A 26,546-nucleotide genomic window follows, 5' to 3' on the forward strand; every position below is an offset into this window, starting at 1 on the left:
GAAGAAATAAGATCGGACAGCGCATATTGGACGTATCATGTGTCCCTCTGCGGGCAGATTCTCGGTGATGACAGCGGAATCTCCGTCGTAGCTTTCTGCGCCCATGTTCAAATAGCCTCTGTTATTCCGCCATGGACTCTCCTTCATCTTCACCCACCCAAGCACAATCATCAGTCATGCCCTCTGCAACACAAGACATCTCCGGCCCGGTCAGCGAGGCCTGGTGGAAGGAGGCATCTGTCTACCAGATTTACCCTTCATCCTTCAAGGACTCAAATGGAGATGGTATCGGGGATATTCCTGGTGTCATTGAGAAGCTAGACTACTTCAAGAACCTCGGTGTTGACATCGTTTGGCTGTGTCCCGTTTACCCGTCGCCTCAGGTTGACATGGGTTACGATGTGGCCGACTACTGCGATATTGACCCGCAATATGGGACCATGGCGGATGTCGAGCGACTCATAGAGGGTCTGCATTCAAGAGGCCTGAAGCTACTAATGGATCTTGTGGTCAATCATACCTCAGACAAGGTTAGACAACAGTCAAAGAAGAATTAACAGCTGCTAACAGCCTTCACAGCACAAATGGTTTCAAGAGTCCAAGTCTTCCAAAGACAGCCCTTACCGAGACTGGTATATCTGGCGAAAGCCTAGATACGATGAGAAAGGAGAGCGACAGCCACCCAACAACTGGCTCTCCTATTTCGGAGGTACGTATTCTCCAACTGTCACAAGCTTTCTCGTCGCTAATATGAGATTCTGCACAGGAAGTGCATGGGAATACGACTCTGCCTCTGATGAGTACTATCTCCATCTTTTCGCCAAAGAGCAGCCCGACCTCAACTGGGAGCATGCTCCTGTGCGCGAGGCCGTGCATGATATCATCCGTTTCTGGTTAGACAAAGGTGTCGATGGGTTTCGGTACGTCTCTCGCTTCCTGGGCGTTAACCACATAATTGACTTGGCAGAATGGACGTTATCAACTTTATCAGCAAACAAGACGGTTTACCCGACGCCACTATCAAGATTCCTGAAGCCAAGTACCAGTGGGGTGACGAGCATTACGCTTGCGGTCCTCGGCTACACGAGTATCTTCAGGATATTGGCAAGATTCTGAAAGAGTACAACGCCTTCTCCGTTGGTGAAATGCCAGCAGTTCAAGACCCCAAGGAAGTCATCAAGAGTGTTGGCGAAAGCCGTGGTGAGCTCAACATGATCTTTAACTTTGAGATGTAAGTCAATATTAGCCCGGGCGAAATGGATCTGTTCTGACTTTGTGCAGTGTGGACATGGATCATGGAGACGGAGGAAAGTTCTCGCCACACAAATGGGAGATGCAGGACCTAAAGAGGATTGTCAACAAATGGCAAACCTTTATGTACAAGAACAAGGGCTGGAACGCCTTATACCTCGAGAACCACGACCAAGCAAGGACAGTGTCAAGGTGGGCCTCCGATAAGCCCGCCTACCGAGCGCTGTCAGCCAAAATGCTGTCCACGTTCTTATGCTTCCAGAGTGGCACAGTGTTTGTATACCAGGGACAGGAACTGGGCATGGCCAACATGCCGGCGGACTGGGAGATGACTGAGCATCGAGACCTGGAGACATTGAACCACTGGGAGGAGTAAGACTTGTCACTTTCCGTGGTGACTTGACCAGTCGCTAACTTATGATCAGGTTGAAACAGACAACGGGTTCTGATGCGGCAGTCCTCGAGATCGCGCGCAAGGAATACCAACTCAAATCTCGCGACCATGCGCGAACTCCAGTACAGGTAAGCGCAAACGCTTTTTAGAATCATGAGACGGTCTGACATGATGCCAGTGGGACTCCTCAACGAATGCGGGCTTCTCGACAGCAACACCATGGATTCGAGTAAACGACGACTATCAGGAGTGGAACGCCGCAGCTCAGGTCTCCAAGCCAGAAAGCGTGTTTGAGCACTGGAAATCTGCACTCGCGCTTCGAAAAGAACTAAAAGACATCATTGTCTACGGGGACTTTGAGCTTCTTGACGAAGAGAACGATGATGTTTTTGCGTATGCGCGGTCGAATGGATCACAAAAGGTTGTCGTTGTTTGTAGCTTCCGAGACCGAGAGGTTTCTTGGTCTCCTCCGGTCGATTTACAGTCTGGCAAGGTTTTGCTTGCAAACAATCCGGAAGTTAATTTGTCGCAGAAGACGATTAATCTTCGTCCCTTTGAGGCTTTTGTTTGCCAATTGCATTAGAATAGATATCTTAACCTGGAGACAACCAGTGTTTCAAGAATCGGTGCTTAATTTACACAAGACTATAGTGAATCAAGTCGCAGAAAGAAAGCTTATCACCTGGCTTGGGCTATTCCAGAGTCGTATGTAACAGATCGGTTGCTTAGATGCGAGTTGAGACTTCAGAGAGAGAATCACATACTTTAGTAATATAGGTAGTGATCTGTGTCTCACCTGGCACCAATAGCTATTCCTCCGCTTCGGAGATCCTCCCCGAATAGCTCAGCTGGAAGAGCGTTCGGCTGTAACTGTTAACTGACACCGAAAGGTCACTTGTTCGATCCAGGTTTCGGGGAAACATTTTTTTAACATCTTTGACAACAGACACAACTTGTGCCCTTAACTAATTATATAACAATTAGTTATTAATTACCACTACCTAATTGTGTGTTTCTTTTTTCGCGTGAACTTGATTGAGTGGAAGACTTGGCAATCTGTAAGAGTAAAGTGGGCCGATGTTTCCCCGCATACTTGCGAATCCCCTCCTCGCGTAACGCGTTGTGCATCTCACAATAGCATACATGGTGCCCGCGTAGTCTCAATGAGCACAGCGAAGATACAGTACGCTACTGCGGCAATTGGACGCTATCCAGCCCCGTCGGTTACACGATGTTCTCGCCCTACGCGTGTGAAGCTTTGCTACTGACGTCATTGTTTCCGCGCTGCGCCAGATCGGTTTGTTAACCTCAAACTTCAAAGCAGAGTCACTCTGCCTGCTTATCGGGATGCGCTTCGCACAGGTTACTGCTGCTATTCTCCTATTGAAGTTTATCTGTTTTGCGTACTTGGTAACACGACGAAAACTGCTCTTCTTGCTTGCCGGGTGTTGGCACTGCCGCGAAGATGCTCATGACGCCCCTCGGCACCGGGGAAGATCTCGTGCCTCTACCGATTACTTCACGGCGGCTTGAGCAATCGATCGCCTGAACAATTGTTTGGCGCCTCAGAAATATGCAATCTTCAAACGAGCAAACACCAGAGGTACGGGTGAATGCCGTTTGCTTGGCCCGCCTGCATCGCTCTTGCGTTTACACTGGCACACTTACTTTGGCAATAGCGTTTGCTCCATGAGTTCAATATCTAGGCTTCCAAACCTTCTGCTCTTCTCTCGCCGCGTGTGAAGGATAGAACGTTTGCTTATAGGTCCCCGCGCTTCCGACCGACGTTGCCTCGTGCTCAACCCTTCGAAGCGACGAAAGATCACGGCGAAAACTCGACATCGGGTGTTCAGGGATGCAGCGATGCCTAAATCTCAAGCGAAGAAGAAGTCCCCTGCGAAAGGCCTTGACACTTCGAAGCCAGGCGGAAAAATAGGAGTACTAGCCCCGTACGAGTTCAGTGGGCGTGACTTGATCAACATTAGCTCGTTCGACCTTGCGCAAGTTCAGGAATCACTGGAGCACTCTGATGTACCGTCACTGCGACCGCAGCTCAAGTCCCCCAGACAATGCCCTCGTGAATTGAACCACCCCATGCACTGGCAGCTCCTACAGCATGAATTCTTGATCTCGCGCCACAAGGCTTTGAGGTCATCAGGTAAAGACCGACTGGAACTCCTCTGAGCAATCACTAACACCTCCAGTACCTTCTCATCCTTCCACATTACCTGCCCTCGACCCAGCTTCGAAAGTTCCCGAAACTCTTCCGCTCGCCGAATCAGCCAGTGATTCACGCCCCCCGTCGCCCGGTGAAAGCTCGACGGCCTCTACAAAACCTCTATTCCCAGAAATCCGCGTATCCCCTCCCGAAGAAACGCCCAACGCCTCCAGTCAACCGCGCCCTGCGATCGAGGACCCCGCCTACCCCTGGGAAGAAGAAGAGCTTCAAGCTTTGGAGGACCTGCGAAATGAACAACGTCGCTTGCACGAAGAAACCCTCAATGCGATGGGGCAAATGGCCTACTGGTCCTTCAGAGCACAACGAGCTGCGAATCGAGTCAAGAAGACAATGTGTGAACTTAGGAGCTACATGGATGAGCTTCTAGCTAAGCAGGAGGGGGTTCAAGGCCATGAGGAGAACGAATGCCATATCATGCCTCTGTCTTTGACGAAGTGAATTCGTCGAAAGATGGATCATGGCAATGATAGGGCTTTCCCCAGAGAATCATGGCAGGCTTTGCTACATAAGTAGATCAGTAATCACGATTAATCGTAATTTATTCCCCGTGCGACTGGGCTTCCGCTTGTTGAACTTTTCTTGGACTGCAAGGCTGCGAACATAGCGCTTTGTGACGAAATTTCGTGGGTGCACGAAGATTCCAACAGAAAAGGCCGGAAACTAAGAACAAGCCTACACAACTTAAACGACATCCATGACGTCGTTCACATTTTGACTCAAATTCATGTCAATCTAAATTCAACTCAATTTGATATGCTTCACAGCTGAATCGCGCTTCTGTAGCATCACGATGTCAACTTTCGAGGTCGTTATAGGGTGGGTTGCAACTGTGCACGCTTTGAATCCAACGCCCCCGATAACGGCTCTCACACAGGCTTGCAAATGTCTTTTAAGCTGTTCAGCCGGGTCAAATCAATTGCTATTCAACAAAAGAATACAGAGCAGCTTTTGCCTTGTTTTCGGCTCATGTTTGCGCATTGATGGGCACCTCTGGTCCTGTAGCCTGTCGCGCCTCTAAGTACGCGATTTGTCCAGCATCGACACCAACACAACCCAAGAGCAAACAACTGGGACAGTCTCCATGACCGACAAAATCAGACGACAGATAACGAAATGCGAGATACGCATCTGCAAATCGATGATACCAAGATCGTCTTCATATGATGTCCGCCCCGCAATGCCGGCTGAGGTACCCGGAGTGATCAAGCGCTGGCATTCGGACATTATGCCTTTTACAGAAGGCGATGCTCTACACAGCAAACAAGAGTGTCGGATCGATTGTCATGGAACTCCTATGTATTTGCCTCTATCCATAATTGCCTTTGCGCAGCCTGACGTGACGCGTTGGAAGCTCATTTGTCGCGATATCTTGGTTGTGCGACATGCAGCACCCGCTCCATTTCCAACCACCTGCAGCAGCCAAACGAGCAACGCGCATACTCAATTGATGTCGCAACCGACGGTCTAATAAATGGACACACACAAGCGATGACTTGAAGCTATCGCGATTTGTTTGTGAATATGGAAAGGGGCGTTTATGTCGTCGTGGGGTGCGCAAGAGAAGACGCGACTGCTTTCGCGTTTTAATCCAGGCGACTTTGTTCTCGCTGTGCACCACACGATATACGGCAGCTTGCTACGTTTACTGCTTGAACACCCAGACCGGACCTTGGACCAGCCCAAGTGTGGAAAGCTGTGTCCCAGGCTAGCTCAGTACATATGCTTGCATGTGGCAATGACACCAACAATGCATGGCTGGTGTTGGCATTGGCCATCAGCATCGTGGTTGAGCGGTCCATGTGTGATGGTCACAACTACACGACGCTGATGTTCCAGTACCCGGCGTTACAGTCAATGCGACATGGATAAGCAACAGAGGGTTACACTTGGTTGCCAGCCAAGATGGTACACAAGCCGTTATTCAATATGGCTCTGACGCCCCAAGGCATGCGGGACAATAACGCGGGGAGTCCCCTGTCGCGTACCTGGAGATCTGAGATCACCAAAACGCTGCGAGCCTCGCCAAGCCCAACAAATCGAGAAGCGACCGCTTTTCTGTTATCTTTGTTCCTCCTTTTCTTCCGCTTCTTATTGCGTGTTTGAACCAAGTCCTTTTCCGTCCGAGTCCCGATATGCGCACACATAGCCCTGCCATTTTACTGCCGCGTCGCAGCAAGTAGCCGTCAAACGGAAGCCGTCCCGAGCCAACAACGCGTCCTTTCTTGCGCAGACCAGAGCAGCTTCCCGATAGAATACATGCTACGGTTAATCTGGACGCGATGATACATACAAGGCGGAGAGACTGGGGAAATGAGAGTGACAGGAGTCAGCATGGTCTTTGTTCTTCAGGGTCAACAGCCTTTCCCAAGCATCATCGTCAATACACGCTCGCGATCTCGTCCCCTGTCTTATGCCCTTCTAAAGTTCATCACCAAGTTCAAACCACTAGTCAGCTACCATGGAAAGCGTTCCCAATGCCTCTGAGAGTTCGTCGCGACCGGAGATCACACCTACATCGTCCCAACGAATAAATCGACCGTCGAATAGTGCAGCTGGCAGGAGCTCCAGACAAAGCGAAAGCAACAGGTTGATTAACAACTTCGCTAACTCAATTGGATATTCCGATGGTGATGGTATGTTGAGCCTGGGCGTTCCCCATCGGCCATGGATAATGATTGGCATTGGCCGTGTTCATGACTTACTCACTTTTAACACTAGGACAACGCTCTCGTGAGAATTCACTTAGGCCCAGTGCGCGGAGAGGCGCGACACCGACACCGACACCGACACCAGCACAGTCTGCCAGTAAGTCCTGCGAGCATACCACTGCCACTACCACTGCCACTACCACTGCATCTGGATCCCTGTCTTAAAATACGCCCGGGGCTCATCAAAACACAATATGCTGACGGTTCGCAATAACAGATCGAAAGTTGAACTACCCCGACGGTCGGCCTGCGACTGGTGATTTCCTCATCCATGTTGTGCATAGGGAGATGGACCGTCGACGCGAGTTGCAGCCGAACCCGACTTATATATCGGAAGAGCGGTTTCCCATTGAGGAATTTCTGGGGTGGAGGATATACGATGAGGATAGTGTGGTGATTCATGTGAGATGGGCAGATGGCAGTCCCGATACTGAGGAGCCAGAGGAGATCATGCACATTGACAGTGCCCAGACGCTATTGAACTTCTGGAGACGGAAGGGTGGTCGCGATTGGGCAACTCAGGCAGCTGGCCTACATGAAAACCGTATCTTAAGGGTCCTTAAAAGCAAGGAGTCCAGGAAAGACAAGGGCAGTGAGTTGCTCCTCTGTCAATGGATTGGGCTCCCAGCAAGTGGTCGTTACACCACTTGGTTGTCCGAGGAGGAGGTCATGGATATGGCCCTGGGTCAATGGTTGGAATTTAAAACGGGGGTTAATAACATCTTCGGTTGAGATGCTGGCAACTGTAGAGTCATGTACGTATTATCTACTCGTCGATGGATTTCTCGATCTATCTTTGGCTCGCATTTCATTTGGGCTGTTGGTTATTCGATGCGCGGTCGGTTGGAGACGGTTGAGCGGTGGAGCTGTTACTTAATGCTACGGGGGATGCTTCAAGGCGTGCGTGCCATACCTATCGCTTCCTCGGCCGCACCACTTATTACACTTTCTTACCGGTTTGCGAAAATTACAAAAATAGTCGCAAGCGAACAATCAATTGGCAAGCCATTGGTCTCCCCATCGTAAAACCCCCGTAGCTTGATGGATCTGTTGTCCATTGCTAGGGCGGATGTTGCAATTTCCGACTGATCGACAGCTACCATGGCCCGCTAACTCCCCTGTAAATGCTTCAAAATAAGTCAAGTCCCCTGACGAATGTCCTGATACCTAGTGTAATGACTCGTCAGCGCCCAACAGTCCGAGGTTATGCTTATCGACCGTTTCACCACCTGACGCGATGCTCCCAAGACTTGGCTTTCGCTTCACTCCATCTTTACGATTATCTTGCATCAAACATGTTCATGTGGCTGCCGCGTGGGCGACGGGCATCTTCTTCCACTTCCCTACTGAGACATCTCTGCATTTCTTGCTTGCCTCACCGACCTGCAGCCGCAACCGTTACGGCAATAAGCAAGATGATCACCGCGGACCTAGGAAGCAGGAGACCCGGGCCGTTCCTTGTCAATTCTCCCTGGCGTGAAACCTAACGTTAGCACGAGCCGTTGGAAGGCTTCGAAGCCGTTTCGCTATCCACGGTCCCTTTTAGAAAAGCATCTCTCCTCATTCGCGGGCCCCCGGCATTTGCGTCGCATTTTTCTGCGGAGATCATGGACGATCTGTGAAAAAATTACCGCAGAAAAGGTATCCCTGCTGTACCCATGATCCCCGCTTACTTCGGCTGTTGTGATGCAGACCAGAGTTTTACCGCGCTCGTACTTCGTCTTATAGGCCTGAGCAAACAAGGTTGAAGCATTAGGCCATCCTTCAGAGTCCAAATGGAGCATTCTACCCCGTTGGAATGCACCGTCGACGTTGCAGCCCTTGACTGACTCGCAGCGATGCGATAGTCAAAGGTCCCTCTGTCTGACCCACGCATGTGCCGCCTTGTGTGAAGATAGCCAACAAATGTTTCACTGCAGAAGCTTACGCAGCATGTGAGGATGCTCTTTGAGAGTTGGTGTTTTGCTGTATAGATCCCTCATATATAGAGCTTCCCCTCATCTCCTCTCTTCTCGCTGGATCGTACTGTTTCTAGCCGCTGTATCTGCCATCATGGGTCTCCTCTTGCTTCCAGCTGTGGTTCTAGCCGCACTTATCGTGTACTACGTGCTCTTCCCCAAGAAGAAGACTGGTCTTGACCTCCCTCCTGGTCCCAAGCCTCTCCCCATCGTTGGTAACGTCTTTGATCTTCCGCCGGCTGGAACGGCTGAGTATAAGCACTGGGCCAAGTTCAAGGATCTGTATGGACCCATCAGCTCCATCAATGTCCTCGGAACTCCCCTCGTTGTCCTGAATGACCGGGAGGCTCTTCATGACTTACTGGAAAAGCGATCGACCAAGACCTCGTCTCGACCTTGGTCACCCTTCGCAAGTGAGCTTTGCGGATACAGCGTATTCCTTCCTGTCATTCCCTATGGAAACAAGTTTCGATACTTCCGTAAGCTGGTGCACCAGCAGATGGGCACCAAGTTGATCTGCTCCGAATTTCGCGACACTCAAGACCTGGAGTCACTCCGGTTCCTTGTGAGAACGATTGAGAGACCCGAGGAGTTCCAGAAGCATATCAAGACGTGAGTTCGGCCACGAGCAATAGAGTAAGCCTGTCACGGCGAAGCATCGGCTAACCACTTTCACAACAGTGAAGCCAGTGCGATCATCTTGCGAATCATTTATGGATATAACATTGAACCTAAGAAAGTCGACCCTCTCGTTAGCCTGATCGAGAAGATGATGATCAACTTCTCCGACGCCTTTGTTCCTCTGTCCTGGGCTGTCGACATCGTACCCAGCCTCGCCCGCCTCCCAGATTGGTTCCCCGGAACTTCTTTCAAGAAGACTGCTAGAGAGTGGCGCAACACCACTGATCAAGCATTGAACACCCCTTACAACTTTGTCATGGATCAGATGGCCAGCGGAACCAACCGACCGTCATATGTTTCTCAGCTCATGAGCAGCAAGTCATTCAAGAACGACAATGGTACTGGCGAGGCTACCAAGGAGGATATCGAAGCTGTCAAGGCTACTGCAACTATCATGTATGGCGGTGGTGCTGATACTACCGTTTCGACAATTAGCAGCTTCGTCCTTGCTATGATTGCTTCCCCCGAGGTTCAGAAGAAGGCTCAAGCTGAGATCGATAGCGTCACTGGAGGCGAGAGACTGCCGACCTTTGAGGACCAGGAACGCATGCCTTATATCAACGCCCTTTGCAAGGAGGCTCTCCGATGGATGCCTGTCGTTCCTACCACTACAACCCACGTTACTGAGGAAGAGATTGAGTACCGAGGATACCGCATCCCCAAGGGTACATACCTCATCCCTTCAACATGGTGGATTCTTCACGACCCCGAGATCTACGCCAACCCCGATGCCTTCGACCCTGAGCGCTTCATCGCGCCCCGAGATGAGCCTGACCCCAGTGACTTCGCCTTCGGCTATGGTCGAAGAATCTGCCCTGGTCGGTACCTGGCTGAGGATAGTATCTTCATGACAGTCGCTCGACTGTTGGCGGTTTTTGATATGCGCAAGGCTATTGAAGAGAATGGAAAGGAGATTGATGTCGTGATTGATGGCACACCGGGTCTGATCAGCCACCCAGTTGAGTATGCTTACAGCATTACACCAAGAAGTGCTAAGCATGTTGAGATGGTTCGGGCTGCGGAGAGGGTCCATCCTTGGGAAGAGAGTGACTCCAGTCTTTTGAAGAAGGATTCTCCTGTTTGAGTTTATGTAGCTGATAAATAAGAAACATTTGAACTCCACCACAAAGACCCCAGAAATCGGTGTGATGGGTTGGCACGACATGATGTTCATAGTCGTCAGTGGTGTCCCAGACTATCCCAAATGTTCCAATGCTGTTATTCAGCAATATCAATCAAGCTACCATGAACAAGTGGCCCATGCAAGAAGTTGCACTGACGAGAGATCAACGAGAGCGGGCATCGCTGATCAGGTATGCCGCTTGATCTTGGATCAACCACATTACTGTGCATGATTTTGTAAGCAGAACGACCTAGCAATCAGCATCGGTGTCGATACACTGCGTCAATGCTGAAAGTAGAGCTGTGAAAGAGTGCTATAACTGCAGGCCAACCAGCCAAATCTTCAGCCCAACAAGACAAACAGCAAACATCATATCACTTGAAACCCCACCAAGTATTTCAACCGCCCACCAAACAATTAGGTCATTCAGTAATTCAACCAATCATCATGTGCATCATTGTTGTCCCATATATGCGTTGCTACCGATGCGCGACGGATGAGAGGTTATATCGGGAGGAATGGCTCGAAGAGTGCGAGTTGGAGAAGGACAAAAAGCCGTGCAAGACAACCCTGAAGCCTAAGTACTATTTTAACTTTTGTACACCATGCCTTTGAGAGAGATCAGAACGCAAACAGGGGATGTAAGTATGAGTCAGGCCCTCTCCTCAAACCCATCGGAGTGATGGCCTACCTATCTCTGTTAGGAGAAGGCGTTCTTCGGCGGAGGGAGTTGCTACCGCTACGCTTGACTGAGCGAGAGAGGCTACAGAGGGGACATAGAGCGAGTTACTTCAAACTTTCTGACGTTCAAAGTTCGATATTCGTTCTGCTTGAACCCAGGCAAAAGAAACCGTGCTGTGAAGATGGGTTTCTATCGTGACAGTTGTAATGCATTTCGGAAGTCTGCTTGTACATTAAACTGACCATTAACTACTAGCTCTCTAAGCATGATATCCCTGGCACTAAGAAGACTTGTTGGTCAATTACGGCTTGACAAAGCGATACTTGATGTATGGAGTTTAACCTTTGGGCAAAAGGTCCATCCTCGGGGGGGAAAGTGACTCCAGTCTATTAAAGAAGAATTCTCCTGTTTAAGTTTATGTAACTCATGGATAAGAAGAATCTGAAACAGATGTAAAGATGGCTATGGACTGCCTCTGCCGGTCGGGCTAACCAATATTGCGTATGGTTGAATTGTGCTCGATTTGTTCTTTTTCCCAGGTTGCGATTCGGCAAGCTGGGCCCGGGACATCGTGCATCAGCGACTGCAACAAGACCCTACAGTGACTAAGGCGTCTAAAAAATCCATCGGACTCGTGTTGACCTTAACCTGCTGGCCTGGTTCTGAGTTTTGGAGTGAATAAGAGAGACACCAGAACGCCTTAGAGCTCAGCATCAGTGGCTGTCGACTCAGAGCATCACCACGCTGTGTCGTTGATGGAATGGTATAAGTACGCCAGAGAGCCCCAGCAATTCATTCATCACAACAAGAACATCTCAAACCGCAATAACAAAAACGTCACTGCGAACTACAACTGATCAACTTTCCCCAAGTTCACCATGTGTCACACCGTTAAAACAGTGGCTTTTTGCGCGAAATGCAAGACACCGCGTGATAAAGAGTATTTCCCGGACGTCGAGGACAAGACAAACTGTCAAGATGTCGAAGACAGCAAGGACTGCAAAGAAAAAACGTCCGAGACCAAGGAAAGCTTCGCCACTGTTTGCGACGACTGTGAGCTATCCAGTGACGACAACGAGTCATACAGCTACGGCCCAACTCCTCTCAAGAACCCTCGCAATTAGGGGCAATCTATCTTATTGGGCAATGCAGCATTCGGTGGCAAGGGTATTGCAGCAAATCGCTTAGACCAGCGGAGGATAGAAGAACGATGATGAAGCACAGACATCCGGAACATTAATAAAGTTGTCTTCCAGCACTCTGCACCCTTTTACAGCATATCTCTGTCAGTTTGAATCCCCAGTGGAAAGTCACGAGTGACATGTAATGAAACGCTCTATGTATTCATTGGCGCAATATGTTTCCTGATAGTCACAGGAATGACCAAGACTATGAAAACTTGATATGAACCTCAACCCATGCTGTATTCAACAAATAAGACATCTAGAGTCAGTGATATATTCCCATGTCCTGGTGCATTAGACTACGTTATAACTAATGGCTTTCAACAACTTCATGATATCATTTTAAGAAAAAGGCCGCGCCAGTCCATCACGGCTTGACAAAGCGATACTTGATATATGGAATCCAGCCCTTGGGCATATCAATCTTCTGAGCAGTGAAAGTGCAGGGGCTGAAGACAGGCCAAGTGTGATCCTTCGAAAATCCAGCCTCGGTGAATGTCTTTGTGACGTCCTTCCTGCAAGGATACTTGAACTCAAGATTGTACCAGCGATCATATGAAGCAGCTCCCCACTCGACCACCATCTTGTTACCTCGCAGAGGGAACTTGAGGAAATCATTGTCGAAAGCATCGATCGCATTGATGAGGGTGGTGAGGGAGCCTTGGAGTTCTTTCTTGAGATGACCCTGGATCTGGATGAAGCCATCACGAACCTTGCGCGAAGCCGCAGTCTTGGAGAGCTCCGCGTTGTTCTTCCAGTTCTGAGTAAGCTGAGCGTTGATCTTCTTCAGAGCATCACGAGATCTCGACTCGTGCTTGGTGAGGAGAATGAGCGGAATAAGGTTTCTCTTGATGTCGTTGGCATACATGCTGATTTCAGATGTGACAGTACCGTAGCCATGCATGATGCCTCGAAGCGTGTCGAATCTTCCATCATCCATAAGATCAACAAGGTTGTTAGGGATGAGATACTGTGCATCAAGATTGTAGGCGGCCTGGATGTTGCCAAGGAAGTTGTAGTAGATGAACTTGCGCTTCTCGTCGGCGGAGTTAGCAGCGGCGATGATGTTGTTGAGATCCTTGACGGTTTTGAGAGCGGCAGACACTGTGATAGTTAGCGATGAAAGATCTCGCAATACAGGATAGTGACCGACCATTGTTGAGGTATGTAGAAGCGGTCTTTCCGGAGCAGGCGTTCTTCTGACAAATACTCTTCTTGATCGAGTCGACCTTGGTTGAAACAGTCTTGACGCGCGTTTGAACAGTAGTTGCTGCATTCTTGATGGCCATGATACGGTTCTTGTAGGGCGTAGCGAAGGTCTTTTCCCAGTCGGCGAGCATCCTGGACATCTGGCCGTTCTTGATCTCGGTGCCCTTGGGAATCCACTCAAGAAACCATTCCATGACTGAATCGAGTTTGTCTCCGTAACATCCATCAGGATCGCATTTACTAAGGCGCTCGACAAGATCGAAGTAACTCTTTGTGTTGATCTGTAGCCTCGTCAGTTTCTCGCCAAAGTTCAGGTGAGGGATACAACACGACGTACCTCCGCTGCCTTCTGTACGACCCATCCATCCTTGTTGGCAAGTTGGTTGGCAAGAACGGTGCTCTTGGTGTTCCCGTACTTGAAGCCGCGATTGGCGAACTCCTGTTTCTGGCTTTAGTATGCATCAGATGGATGACAATGGAGACAGACCAACCTCTTCAGCGCTGTTCGCAGTAGCCAGAGCAATCCACTTGGCGCCCTTGAGCTTACCGTCTACCCATACAGCGCGTTCTGTCTTGACTTCCTTGATAGCTCGGGGCGCCTCTCTACAGTACGCTGGGTAGCCGACGACGAAGCCATCGTTGCCCATGGCATCTTCGATAAGGTCGCAAATGTTGCGGTTGTTGGTCAAGATTTGAACGCCACAGGGGCTAGTATCGAAGCATGTTGTGATAGGCTCTGAGCCGTATGGGATCTGGAAGTACTCTTCGCAGCCGTAGGTTCCTTCGGTGGATTTGCAGATAGCGTCGAGATTCTGACCAGGACCAGCAAGGACCCTGGGCAATAGTGCCGAGGCGAGGAACGGGAGGGAATGATAGCGACGCATTATTGATTGCAACTAAGCAAGTCGTTTTGATCTCAGAAACACAGGTGAACCATGATCGGAATTTTGGTGGGAAATAAACAGTTAAAATCGACGACCCCTGGCTCAGTAGCGCATGATGCATTTTCAGCTCCAAAGACCAACTTTGATTAGTGACATTCAGCCCTGGCAGTCTAACGAGGCGCCACAACTACTAATTCATTCCACCTTACGGAATTAGACACTTGTGATCACGATGACAGGGTTCTTGATTTGCTGGTGGGTTGTGCTTTAAGCGAAGCTACTTTTTAACCTTATTTACCCAAGCCACGAGACCGGTCCAGACTGGCGGTTTCAACGCTATCGCTCTGGTGTCTCGGTTGTTCAGTATCCCTTACGTGAAAGGCTAGCCCAACACAGACACAAAGGGTCTTTGGTTGAGGGATTCTGCCTTGCCAGATAAGGGTCATTCCTGTTTTTGTGTCGGGATGGTGTCCACACATTGGGAAGCGACTCTTCCAAACCAGCCGAACTGATGCTTCGCTGCGAGATTGGTTGGCTCTTTGGCACAGAAAGAGCGTTCATGCAGATATGAAAATGATAAAAAAGACTCTGGTCTAATATAGAGATACACTAAGTCCAGGAAGGGTATCGTAATAGCCATAACAGAGTCGGATAATCTGCATGATGACTTGACGCTCAGCCCTATGGACTAAATTGGCACACTGCCTTTGCCCATGACCGTGACCCCGGTCAAGGCGCAGACTCTCGGCAATTTCAGCATCCGTTTAACGTGGCTTGGAAACGTTTGTGTCTTGAGGTAGGAGATGCAATCTGGCAGAAGATCCTTCGGTGGGTAGCATCGACGGAACCTGCCTTGAGTTAAGGACTTTTTACCAGAGTCTACTACTGTCCTATACCTCGAATAGCTGGGCTTTCTTTGACAATCTTTCTCTGAAATAGTCAAGAGGAGGATTTGTGATATTAGTGCTGAGTTTGTGGAAAAATAGGGGCCATCTAGCATCATTCATTGTCTGTCTTGAATGAAATGAGAAAATATATATTTTAGCTTGCCCTTTCTTTTAGTATTGTTTCTACATTATATTCAATATTTTAGTAGCAGTTACCAAATATGGCCTTGAGCTTTTAATTGCCAGACTGAAGTTGATGTTGACCACTATAACCCAGCTTTCAAGGTGACTCAAGGGGCAGGCAGCTGCAAACAGTGCAAAGGGCAAGCAAACTAGGCCTTGGATTGTAGTCTCACGATAGACCTGAAAATTCTAAGAAAACAGCTCACAAACAAAACGACTTTGACCCACTCACCCGCCTGGGCCACGTCCTCCTTCAACTGACGTCTTGGTAACCTAGAATTTGCATGACCTGAGCCCAAAACTCAGCAAAATCACCTTAATCCGTCGCCATCACCACTACCGAGACCACCAACAAGAGAGACATGGAGGCTGGGTCGGAAGACGGCCATGCCGCTCTGATGAAAGAGTTGGAAGCTGCTATGAGAAAAGCAGCAGTAAGCAAAGGTCAGCTTGTAACTGACCACCCAGATCCTGAAGTTCTTGCCGAAGCATTCCGACAGGAAACTGCGAGACACAACGGCGCCCCAGAAAAGAAACCCATCTACGTCACTGAGATCCAAGATCTCCGCGAGCCATGCCTAATCCCCGAGAAAGACCTTGAACTAATGTCTATCTCTGACATGAGACTCCAGACTCATCATCGCGGCAAGAAGGTCTTGCTTCGGGTGAAAACCGCACCCGCTCGGGCCGCGGCTGTTATGACCATCGTGGAAGATGAAGAAGGGACAGCAGTCCTACTAGCGCTTCATCAACAGCTCGAGGAGGACTTGTCGGCCGTCAGACATCCTGCTCAAGACTCCGTAGCCGTCCTTAAAAATCCCTTCTTTGATAAAATAGCCGAAGGGACTTACTCCCTACAAGTTTACCACCCAAGCGACATCATCTGGCTGGAGCACCACGACGAGAGAATCCCCGAGCAGTGGAGAGTCCACGAGAAGATCAAGAGTAGCGAAGAATATCATGCCGAGGGAGCAGAGCTGGCGGAAAAGGAGCACTGGTTGCACGCACTACACTCGTGAGTTTCTCCATGATCTTCATGCCAACAGCCTTACTTCTAACACTACCAAGATACACCTTGGCTATTAGCACAGCAGGGTCACCATATGAGAAGCAGCAGGCACTTCTTGGCCGTTCCCAAGTCAATCTCCAAGTCGATCGCCCTCTTCAGGCGTTACTAGACGCTATCGAGGGAGATGGCCTTCTTGCAGCTTCAACTGAGGAGTCCTTGCTTCTTCAAGCTCGCGCAGTCTACAACCTCGGGAAGTTTGAGGAGTGCCTAGAAAAGCTTCAAGCTCTCACAGCAGCGTTTCCCAAGAGCGTGCCTGGTTGGAGCATGAAGTCAGCCATCTTTAAAAGACTCGAGGAGCAGAATCATGGTGAGTATGATTTTGACGATATGCTTGTTGAAGCCCAAGAGACACCTCCATTGATCGACCGCGCCACCTTCTCCTCTCTCGTTGAGATCCGTATCGCCCCTGGCCGAGGCAAAGGGCTCTTCCTTACCAAAGACGTATCTGCTGGGGACTTGATACTCTGCGAAAAGGCGTTCTCATACTGTTTCATGGATGAGAAGAGTCATAAGACCTATCCCATTTTAGGGAACTTGCCCCGCAAGGAAGTGACAACTGGTGGTTCTGTTCGCCTGTGGGCACAAGTCATCCAGAAGCTATATCACAACCCAGAGCACCTTGATACCATCCAAGAACTATTCCATGGCGACCAAAAGAAGCTTCAGATTACGGAATGTGACGGAAGTCCTGTTGTTGACTCGCAAGTTCATCTCCACCGTAACATATTGTCGGAAGCCCTGCTAACGTGGCTGTAGCTTTATGGTAGAAAGAATCATTCACTACAACGCAGTGAACGCTCCGAGGACTACAAGCGATGACTTCGAAACCAGAGTATTTCGCAAGACAGGGGACACACTAGAGATCGAAAACAGCGACACCAAGTTCCTGACTTCAGGGATCTGGCTCCTTGCTTCCCGAGTCAACCACAGCTGTATCAGCAACTGTCGGCGTTCTTTTATTGGCGACATGCAAATCATCCGAGCTACGCAAGATATGTCCGCCGGAACGGAGCTACTTCTCTCCTATCGTGCTCCCTGCTCCTTCGAGTCCTACGAGGAAGTACAGCACCACCTCTCCCGTTGGGGCTTCAAGTGTGCGTGCGATCTATGCAAGAGTAGAAGCAAGGAAGACAAAAATGTCCTGGAAAAGCGAAGCAATATCTACGGCGAGGCTTTGGATCTTCTGAAGACTGAAGTGCTTCAATTCAACTTTGACATAGCCAGAACACTTCTGAAAAAACTGGAGAACACTTACAAGGGGAAGTCCACTAACAAAGTCCGGCTGGAGCTTTCGGAACTTTGCTTTGGGATGTGCGATCGCTACACGGAATCGGTAATGCCCGTTGACTTTGTCAAAACAACCGTGAAGTCACTCGAGTCATTGGGCTTCGTTATTGTCGCGTATATCCCTGGCCAAAAGCCCGACGACATCCGATTCCAAGTGAAGAAATGGGGCATGTCGACAAACTATGTCGTCTATCTGTTTCTTAATTTGGCCGAGCTCTACGGGCAGGTATCGCGACAGCTCTCCATCTACGTTTACAACTACGCCATAATCTCGTACAAAATGCTTGTTGGCGAAGTGGCCTCGATGGGACGGTTGCTCTCGGACGTCGTTCAGCACTTCAGTTCTATGTAAGGGAAACAACTCTTGTATTCACACTGGACTGAATACTCAGACTTGACCTCATCCTTTGGGCTTACGTATTCTTTTCGATTGGCAAACCAGTTGGAACAGACAGCCATTGTTCTGAAGCAGGAAAGACGGACAGGGGAGAGGGAATGAATGTAAATTAGCTCTGTTGTTGCTACAGAATGAAATAAAGACCGGTAATCCCTCCCCAAAATATGTACTATCAACAAACAAGCACCGTATATGTCCCTAGCGATCATCCCTGACTTCTCTCCCAGAGACCTCCAGACTCTTAGGCGCTACCAACGTTGACATAGCACAAGACCCATCCAAACTGAACAGGGTTGAAAAGACTGATATGAGCAGGCGTCTTCTTCGTAAAAGCAGCGCTCCCAGGCTGGGTTCCCAGGCTGTCCTTGTACATCTGACAGGTCACCTTGTCAGGATCGATCTTCTCGCCGTCGGGGAGAAGGAACTGAACGCCGCGGAGCTCAAGGTCGGTGATTTGATAGTCGATGTGTGTGAGCTTGCCGAAAGGAACGTCGACGAATTTGTGAGTGTTCTGGTCTCGGTTGAAGGCATAGACACTGGCTGTTGCAAAGGTTTTAGTCTTGGGGGTAGCTGTTGCGGTAGATGCGAGGGTTGCGACCGCGGCGGTGAGAATGGTGATGAAGTGCATGTTGGCGAAGAATTTGGTAGAAGATTGAGAATATTTGTTAAAGTAGTGTATGAGAGATTGTTGGTTGAGTGAGATTGCGATCGAATAGTGAGGATGGCGAGTCTCTTTATACACTTGGGCAGCTCTGAGCGTCATCAGCCATCGTATCCTCACCACTATTTTTAGGGAAGTAAGATTCCTACGGTTTAATACGGACCAACCTCCTCGTGTTGACTACACATCCTGTGGACCATCTAACACGGTGTAGGCAGTATTCAAAGCCTCAACGAAGAATAGTCAGCACTTGCTTATAACCCAGTACCTCGAATCACTTTCCCGTATTCGATGTTATGTCTTCCTGGTCACAATCCACAATTTGAGGCTGAGTGACTTCATGCATGTCGATCATCTTCCCTAATGGTGTAATCAAAATGGCTTTGCGCCAATGGCTATGAGGCAGTCAGCAATGGTACCTCGTGTCCTGGTCGATCATATGTCAGATTTGAGCCACTCGTCAGCCCAACTCATCCGAGCCATGCAGCTCACTGCTTGCTAGAGAAATTGCCGAGAGTCCTTGGCGGCAATGAGATGGTGATGCGCTTTCTGTATACGAACTTGATAGCATACAGGTAGCATCGCAGACATTATCACATAGCAGTCAGCGTTACACCTATGGGATGATCTGATACAGCTGTGGCATGCCCAGACACTTGTAGCCACTCATGTAATTCTTCTGATTCAATAAAAAGTTAAGAAATCACTTTCTAACATACTCTAATATTTATTCAGTGGAATGTACGATTCAATGACCTTCATTGTGCTATCCGTGAGGCTTTACCAAGTCTCTTAAGGAGGACTATGGCCAAGAATGGTTGGCGCCAAAGACGTCAAGTTCAGTAACGATACAACAGTTTAATAGCGTAGCCATTGACCTAAGCAATGTCCCATGCCGTCCTTCCTCATTATTTCAAGGCTTTCTTCAAATAAACCTCGTGCGATTCGCCAAGTTGTATTGGTGCGTGTTCTTCCGCAACGTGAAAAGATATCAGTTGCAGTATCCAACATTGGGATCAGAGCTAGAGGATAGTGCGTGCAGTTAGGCAAGGTGGACAAATCCCATCTCACAAGTTCAAAGCTCACCTGAATTCCCATCCAGAAACACTACTGACCCCTCCCTTGTCACAGCCACGAACCTCATTGCTTAGCCCGCCAATACAGTGTTCATCCTGAAGATCGAATGAATCACGGGTGTTCTGGTTGGTGATAGCGAATTTCCACTTGAGGTTGTCAGCGACCCTGACGCAGAGGTATTTTCTCTGGCCGGGTTTGAAGACACCGGTGAAAACACCGCCACGACAGGCTGCCTCAACATGGCCTACAGCCTTGTCCTTGTTCGACCAGTTGATGCCGCTGGTGAAGCACTTGCCAGAGACTCCATTGAGAGTGAAGGTGGATAGTACGATGAGTGAAGCAAAGTTGATGGGGAGTTGCATATTGGAAAGTTTGACTCGGACACTTTATCTTGAGAAAGGATTAAAAAGAAAGCTTGAAGCTGGTGAGGTAAAGAAACTGATTCCACGGTAGCCTAAAGGTTTATTTTATATTGGGTTATTCATTTACGAAACTGCTCTATAATAATGAAACCCCAAAGATGCAAATAGGTCCATGGCCATGCTGGCAGGACTTCAACAGGAGAGGAATCAATACGTCGTTCTAGACCTTCAGGTTGCTCCATCAACGAAGGGCAGGTAAGCTGATTGCATACGACTTTCTGACCTTTAGCCGTAAAGTACCGTCAGAAAAGCCTCGACCTTCCAATTCAGTACCATTCCGACAGCTGAAGATTTCTTCTGCCGAATTTCGCTTGGGTAATATTATCAAGAGCAAAGGCTTCATACATCTCTAATGACCTGAGTCCCGGTTAAATGAATGCACAGAGTTTAGTCCTTTGTTTAGGACGTGGCAAATCCAATATCTACATGTAGACTTTGAAGTGGCAACAGTCTGACTTGGTACAGATTCATGAGGAACGAAGAATTTTAATAGAAGCAAGTTGAAGTTCAACATTAAAGTAAGCTATTAGCTGCATAATTAACCAATTGAATATCAAGATCTGTCCAGACTTCAACTGCCGAAGAGAAGATGCCAAAGTCGTATTGTGCAGTGTCTCAAGGAAAATGGAAATGGCAGAATAGGTAAGGCCAAGCTGTGATGATACAAAATACAAACCCATTTCTAGACCAGGGTTCAGAGACGCAAATAGCTCTACGTTGTATTCGGGAAAAGCCAAGAACTCCGTGAAAGATCTACAGCCGTGTCGAAGTAGATCGCCAAAAGTTCCCAGTCAACCTAACCGCCTCGTTTCGGCAGCTGCTATACCATATCGGCCCACCGTCTCGTAGGTTAACGGCCCTTGAGCCGAGGTTCACTATTTCATGATCCCTGGAATTGCTTCGCTCTGTGATCCTTCGCCAAAGGCATCACCGAATCTTACTCAGGCATACGATGCTACCTACCTAAAGGGAGGATTCACCGGAAGATGAGTTCAGAACTGTGTACCAAGTCGAGAAATTGACTTGGGGACTTTTCAAATAAATACATGTTATACCTTCGACAAACCTTTTGAACCCAACTCAAGATAAACATTCTCAGGCCATCAGCACTCTCAACACCCAATCAACTTCGGATCATTTTCAAGTATGCATCTCACTACAACTCTCGCATCTTTCGTGCTTTTGGGCAGCTCTGCCATTTCTGGCGTTGAAGCTAAGTGCTTCGCCAGTGGCATTACATGGCCAGGCGGCCTGAATGTCTTCGTCGCGGACGTTGAGCGTGAATGTCGCCGCGGTGCGTTTACGGGCACGTTCCGTCCTGGCGAGGTCAAATACAAGTGCATCCAGTACGGAAGCGGTACCAAAATGGAGTACTCCATCACGAACAAAAACACTAGAGACTCCTTTGATCTTCAGGATGAGCATTGCATTGGTGGATTGAGTGATGAGATCCGAGGCTGCTCTCGGGGAGGTTCGTCCGAGAAGTCAGGATGGGTCTTCACGTAAGTCATTGTTATCCATTTAACCGCAGACATTTTGAAAGACGCGAGGACTGATGAATTATACGTAGCTCGGACCCGAATGAGGGCCGGTGTTAAAGAATTGCCACTTCGTCATTGAACCTTGAAGCTTGACCTTCTACACGCCTTTTCTAGACTTTGTGGATGCATACACTTCAGTGTCTCGGGGAGACATGAGGCAAAGGAATTTTATTAAGCCGAAGACTTGAGAACGGGCGTGAGAAACTTAGGATTTCAGGAAGAAATACCAGATGCTGGCCGCGAAGCTAGACCATTGAAGCTCAGTTTGCCAAAGTCACTTTCAAGACACTTTAGATAGATTAAATCACTTTGAATACATTCACTACTGCGATTCATGAGACTATTAACATGTTGATTTGTTCCTTGATGTTTCACGATAGGAGAGGACTGAGCGTAGTGACAGAGCAGGACAGGCCGATATGTGACCCAAAATCTGCTTATCGGTAGGGAACAGAAAGGAAGGCAAAGAAGATAAGATAAATGTTTATCAACACGAAACCCTAAACTCGAATCGGATGAGTTGAGTGAAGTTACCATGATGATAGTGAATTAACTGCGGGGGCCAATCGGCCATCTCTTAGAGATTCCTGTTTGGTGCAAGCGCCATAAGGGCAATTTGATAGTCTCTTTGATTGGGCGGAATTCCGTAGCACACATCAAGATGCTCCACTTCTTGAAACCGGGGCTTGACAGGATGGACGCCGGGAATGGATATATAAGGTAGACATGACATTCCGCTTCTCGAGACTTTATTCTTTTGTTCTCAATCACAACTAGAAATGGCGGTACTATCTCCTAGTCTTGTTGTTGGAGCAGCAGCGCTCATTTTTATCGGCCTTTTAATCGTTCGTCTGCGTTCACCTTTAGCTTCGCTCCCAGGACCTCGCCTAGGTCTTTTAACAGCTTGGCAATTAAGGTACCATGAGCTTCGTGGAAAGAGAACACAGTATGTTCATAAAATGCACCAGAGATACGGTAACGCAGTCCGTGTAGCCCCAAATGAGGTTGTCTTTTCGTCACTGGACGCGATGAAGGAGATATATCTGTCCAAAGGTAGTGGCTTTGATAAGACAAGTTTCTACAACCTCTTCTCCCAGTTCGGGCTCAGGTAAGACGACACTCAGTATCAATATGAAATATCGAACTGACCGAGGAAAGGACAATGTTCTCAACCCTGCAAAAAGGCCCAGTAAGTCTCGAATGCGATTGGGAACAAGAAAAACACTAAACAGCCCGTACAGCACAGCCAAAGACGACGAGTAACCGCCGACCGTTACGCAAACACTAACGTCAACCGTGAAGCCTCTCTACACGGTATACAAGAAAGATCACAAAATTTCATCGCTCGTTGCAAAGATGCTCCAAAGCAGGAGCTTGACGTTTACGTACGTCTTCGTGATTCTTTCTGGGCTTCGTGGCTAACGTGAAGTAGATATTCCTCCACTGCTATGCGTTCGACTGCGTTACGCATCACCTGTTCCATCCTCATGGAAGTGACTCGATTCTCCGGGCATCAGACGAAGAAACACTCCATGAGGCGGTCTTTGACAACAGTCTTGTTAGTAAGTATTATCGAGAACCCTGGAGGGTACGGTACTGACACAAATGACAACAGGACGACTCTTGAACTATTATCACCCGACTCTTGGTAGCGTTGCAGGCAAGCTGGGCTTGTTCGGAAAGTCGCGCGGTATTCCTAGATCCACAGAACTTGTGCTCAATGGTGTGAAAAAGGGCGGCGTTGCTGACTTTACACTGGTGAGTCGCATGCAAGAAGAGAAGTTCGGCATGGGCACTTTCGACATCGCTTCTGAATGTATGGACCACATGCTTGCTGGGATTGAAACCACTGGTGATGCGCTGTGCTTTCTGATGTGGCAGATTTCCCAGCCAGGCTATACCTTCATCCAGGAGCGCCTGAGAGATGAGTTTAGAGCCAACCCTGGTGTTCCTTCCGATCAACTTGAGTACCTCGAAGTAGTTGTCAAAGAGGGTCTCAGAGTCTTCCCTTCCATCCCTATGAGTTTACCAAGATGCGTTCCTGAAGGCGGCGCAACTGTTGATGGCCATTGGCTTCCTGGAGGTACTATCGTCAGCTGTCAGCCATACTCGATGCATCGGATGGATGAAGGAGTATTTCCTCGTCCAGATAGCTTTGAGCCGCAGAGATGGCTAGAGGAGAAAGGCTCCGCTGAGCGAAACCGACTGTTCTTTGCGTTCTCTAATGGAGGTCGTGCCTGCATCGGAAGGCAGTGAGTACACGAGCTCCCACTTGAGGATATTGGCTGACCTGCTGTCCAGTCTTGCTATCGTTGAGATGAAGACCCTTTTGCGTGACATCTATTCGCAGTATAGAACAGCGCCTGCAGATGGCCTGACTTTTGACATGAGCATGGACGACCAGATTTTTACATCTCGTCCGAAAGGCCAGAAGTGCATTTTGAGGTTTATCGGATGGGATTGAGTTCGCAAGTCATAAATGCCGGAAGAAATGCCGTCGACCTTTGACAGCTAGATTTGTCATTTCCGGTTGAGAATTTAAACTAGCAGAGACAACTTAGTCGAACTTTGACGTAGTGCCAGGGACAAAGGCAGCATTATTAGGCTCAATTAAATACCAATTCATTTTTTCAGCGACAGATGTGAAGGCTTTGCTGTGAACTTGGAGATATGATGCATTTGTCGATGCTGTATTGACACGGATAGTTGACGTAGAATGCTTTAGAGAACTCGTGAGTGGAAAACAACAAACAGGTCTCAATTAGGGGGGTCTAATCTTGTTCTGGCGTTAGTGTAACCCTGCGGGGACTTGCACCCGAAGCCCAGCTCACTGGAACCACTCGCCAAACCCTCACCAACTCATCCCAGTCCACGGACATAGCAATGAGCACTCCAGCTCCAGAAACTCCGAAATCGTTACCAAGGCAAGCCAGGTCCCGAGGGGGATGCGTGAGATGTCGCCGCCGACGGCAAAAGTGTGACGAGAGCAAGCCCTCTTGCGATAGATGCGTCGAGGCTGGAAGCATCTGCAAATACGAGGTCACGCTGAGTTGGGGCGGAAGATCATTCGCCAAGTCCACCTTCGGAAAGTGTCTCCATGATATCAAAAGAACGGGTATGTTCAATAGACGAGAGACTCGGGTGAGCGCTTACTTATGCTGGTTCAGACAACACCACGACAGGCAATGGCTTTGTCTACAGCACGACCCATGCCCAGTCGCCTCAGCCCAGCGCATCGCGGAGGACCACAGCGACGCGGCCAGATGCCAACCATGGAAGAACACTCCAGCACTTGAAAGAAAGCCATGTGCCGGAATACCCACCGAATACACAGGATGGGAATGTCACCACCACCAATGCCTCATCGATGCTGAGAAGCGATTGCATTCCTCGGGTTTCTTTGGGGGCCGAGTCACCAGATACTCCGACTAGCCCGCTGCACGACTTACAGGCATCCATTCCGCGACCGCAACATCAGATATCATTCCTTCCGCCCATGGCTCAATACCTCTTCCAATTCTACCTCTCCAAAACGATGAGACTTACAGTCCCCAGCAGCTATGCTAAGACAGAGATTTGCCGATTCCTCGTCCCGATGTCGCTCCAGGAGCCCAGCTTACTCTACGCCGTAATGGCGTTCGCTGCTGTTCATCTCAATGCCATTGGTATGCTGCCCGGAAACTCCCAACGACTTATCGATAGTCTCCATTGGGCGAGCATCAACCATCTTCGAAGGTTGCTGGAAGCTACCGACTCTACGTCACAAACGGTGGCGTTGGCTACCACCAGAACACTATGCCAGGCTCAGATCTACGGTGGAACATCATTATGGCGCATCCACCTCGATGGGGCACGCGCTATACTTCAGACAGCTCAGAAAGGCAAACAAGTGATGGGCAGGTCTCATGTGCCTATGAACACAGGGTTTCTGGATAGTTGGTTCCATAATGCGGAAGGACTAGCTTCCTTGAGCCCTGCTGGGCTGCTCGGCGGTCAGCTTCTTGTCCACGGCCAGACTGACTCTGGGGCGTTTCTAGATATCTACGGTGGTGTCATGTCTGATCTTCCTGCATTATTCAAAGAAGTCGGAACTCTCCTGGGAAAGAAACACACACGCACCCCTGAGCTCGAACTCGAAACGGATAATCTTGTTCAACAGATCCTTACAAGGATTTCTCGTGATAAAGCCGAAAATATGATAATCCCATCAGATATGCTCTCGTTTCTCTCCGCGAACGATATCCAAAACTACGCACTCAGCAACGCCGGGTTTCTCTATATGGCACTATTACACTTGCACTGTGGTATGAGATCTCTGCCGCCTTTCGCTATAGAAGTCCGCTTTTGCGTTGCTCAAATCATTCAATGCGCTCATAGAATGTCTCGCGAGTCCGGATTGTCGCCGAGAGTACTCTTAGTCTCACCTTTGTTCACTGCTGGACTTTATGCTATTGGGCCTGCGCGAGATGAGATCAGGCTCGAGCTTGCAGACATTGGGAGATGGATGAAGACTCCTCATCTTTTCAAGACATTAGAGCTATTGGAAAGAGTTTGGTTTCAGCACCCCGATGACTCAACGCGCACTTGGGAGACGATTGAAGATATCACCGTCGACTTTCTTCCTTACTAGCTCTAAACTACTCGAAGAAAGCTTCAAAGCTTCTTCGACCGGTAAGGGGATGAAAGAGGCATTCTAGCCGGTGGAAAGA

At 48.9% G+C, this 26,546-nt stretch overlaps 11 protein-coding genes and 1 non-coding gene across 12 annotated transcripts; 9 read left to right on the forward strand and 3 right to left on the reverse strand.

The window, feature by feature from the left end:
- Window positions 1–131: 131 nt before the first annotated feature.
- Window positions 132–2,228, forward strand: FMAN_13557 (putative alpha-glucosidase (maltase); the record flags this gene model as incomplete). The annotated part of the gene is made up of 7 exons (XM_041833039.1): window positions 132–530; window positions 580–709; window positions 767–920; window positions 968–1,231; window positions 1,282–1,623; window positions 1,677–1,773; window positions 1,824–2,228. The coding sequence occupies 7 exons, from the start codon at window positions 132–134 to the stop codon at window positions 2,226–2,228; spliced, it is 1,791 nt and encodes a 596-aa protein (XP_041683443.1).
- A 250-nt stretch (window positions 2,229–2,478) lies between these two features.
- On the forward strand, window positions 2,479–2,563 carry tRNA. Its single transcript is given in 2 exon segments — window positions 2,479–2,515; window positions 2,528–2,563. It is a non-coding gene; the product is annotated as a tRNA-Tyr (tRNA).
- Window positions 2,564–3,508: 945 nt separating this feature from the next.
- On the forward strand, window positions 3,509–4,322 carry FMAN_13558 (uncharacterized protein; the record flags this gene model as incomplete). Its single annotated transcript, XM_041833040.1, has 2 exons — window positions 3,509–3,803; window positions 3,850–4,322. The coding sequence occupies 2 exons, from the start codon at window positions 3,509–3,511 to the stop codon at window positions 4,320–4,322; spliced, it is 768 nt and encodes a 255-aa protein (XP_041683444.1).
- A 2,020-nt stretch (window positions 4,323–6,342) lies between these two features.
- On the forward strand, window positions 6,343–7,324 carry FMAN_13559 (uncharacterized protein; the record flags this gene model as incomplete). The annotated part of the gene is made up of 3 exons (XM_041833042.1): window positions 6,343–6,517; window positions 6,603–6,689; window positions 6,810–7,324. The coding sequence occupies 3 exons, from the start codon at window positions 6,343–6,345 to the stop codon at window positions 7,322–7,324; spliced, it is 777 nt and encodes a 258-aa protein (XP_041683445.1).
- Window positions 7,325–8,644: 1,320 nt separating this feature from the next.
- FMAN_13560 (uncharacterized protein) lies at window positions 8,645–10,315 on the forward strand (the record flags this gene model as incomplete). Its single annotated transcript, XM_041833043.1, has 2 exons — window positions 8,645–9,162; window positions 9,232–10,315. The coding sequence occupies 2 exons, from the start codon at window positions 8,645–8,647 to the stop codon at window positions 10,313–10,315; spliced, it is 1,602 nt and encodes a 533-aa protein (XP_041683446.1).
- Window positions 10,316–12,587: 2,272 nt separating this feature from the next.
- FMAN_13561 (uncharacterized protein) lies at window positions 12,588–14,313 on the reverse strand (the record flags this gene model as incomplete). Its single annotated transcript, XM_041833044.1, has 4 exons — window positions 12,588–13,324; window positions 13,374–13,710; window positions 13,767–13,874; window positions 13,921–14,313. The coding sequence occupies 4 exons, from the start codon at window positions 14,311–14,313 to the stop codon at window positions 12,588–12,590; spliced, it is 1,575 nt and encodes a 524-aa protein (XP_041683447.1).
- Window positions 14,314–15,745: 1,432 nt separating this feature from the next.
- On the forward strand, window positions 15,746–18,091 carry FMAN_13562 (uncharacterized protein; the record flags this gene model as incomplete). The annotated part of the gene is made up of 3 exons (XM_041833045.1): window positions 15,746–16,398; window positions 16,452–17,153; window positions 17,209–18,091. The coding sequence occupies 3 exons, from the start codon at window positions 15,746–15,748 to the stop codon at window positions 18,089–18,091; spliced, it is 2,238 nt and encodes a 745-aa protein (XP_041683448.1).
- A 286-nt stretch (window positions 18,092–18,377) lies between these two features.
- On the reverse strand, window positions 18,378–18,764 carry FMAN_13563 (uncharacterized protein; the record flags this gene model as incomplete). Its single annotated transcript, XM_041833046.1, has 1 exon — window positions 18,378–18,764. One exon carries the CDS (start codon window positions 18,762–18,764, stop codon window positions 18,378–18,380), a length of 387 nt encoding a protein of 128 aa, XP_041683449.1.
- A 1,024-nt stretch (window positions 18,765–19,788) lies between these two features.
- Window positions 19,789–20,236, reverse strand: FMAN_13564 (uncharacterized protein; the record flags this gene model as incomplete). The annotated part of the gene is made up of 2 exons (XM_041833047.1): window positions 19,789–19,819; window positions 19,884–20,236. 2 exons carry the CDS (start codon window positions 20,234–20,236, stop codon window positions 19,789–19,791), a joined length of 384 nt encoding a protein of 127 aa, XP_041683450.1.
- Window positions 20,237–21,442: 1,206 nt separating this feature from the next.
- FMAN_13565 (uncharacterized protein) lies at window positions 21,443–21,894 on the forward strand (the record flags this gene model as incomplete). The annotated part of the gene is made up of 2 exons (XM_041833048.1): window positions 21,443–21,798; window positions 21,867–21,894. 2 exons carry the CDS (start codon window positions 21,443–21,445, stop codon window positions 21,892–21,894), a joined length of 384 nt encoding a protein of 127 aa, XP_041683451.1.
- Window positions 21,895–22,796: 902 nt separating this feature from the next.
- On the forward strand, window positions 22,797–24,301 carry FMAN_13566 (uncharacterized protein; the record flags this gene model as incomplete). Its single annotated transcript, XM_041833049.1, has 6 exons — window positions 22,797–22,945; window positions 22,996–23,026; window positions 23,079–23,222; window positions 23,270–23,399; window positions 23,453–24,089; window positions 24,139–24,301. 6 exons carry the CDS (start codon window positions 22,797–22,799, stop codon window positions 24,299–24,301), a joined length of 1,254 nt encoding a protein of 417 aa, XP_041683452.1.
- Window positions 24,302–24,720: 419 nt separating this feature from the next.
- Window positions 24,721–26,467, forward strand: FMAN_13567 (uncharacterized protein; the record flags this gene model as incomplete). Its single annotated transcript, XM_041833050.1, has 2 exons — window positions 24,721–24,952; window positions 25,005–26,467. The coding sequence occupies 2 exons, from the start codon at window positions 24,721–24,723 to the stop codon at window positions 26,465–26,467; spliced, it is 1,695 nt and encodes a 564-aa protein (XP_041683453.1).
- Between the last annotated feature and the right edge of the window lie 79 nt (window positions 26,468–26,546).

This window comes from Fusarium mangiferae (genome assembly GCF_900044065.1).
Source record: "Fusarium mangiferae strain MRC7560 genome assembly, contig: FMAN_scaffold007, whole genome shotgun sequence".
Lineage (NCBI taxonomy): Eukaryota > Fungi > Ascomycota > Sordariomycetes > Hypocreales > Nectriaceae > Fusarium > Fusarium mangiferae.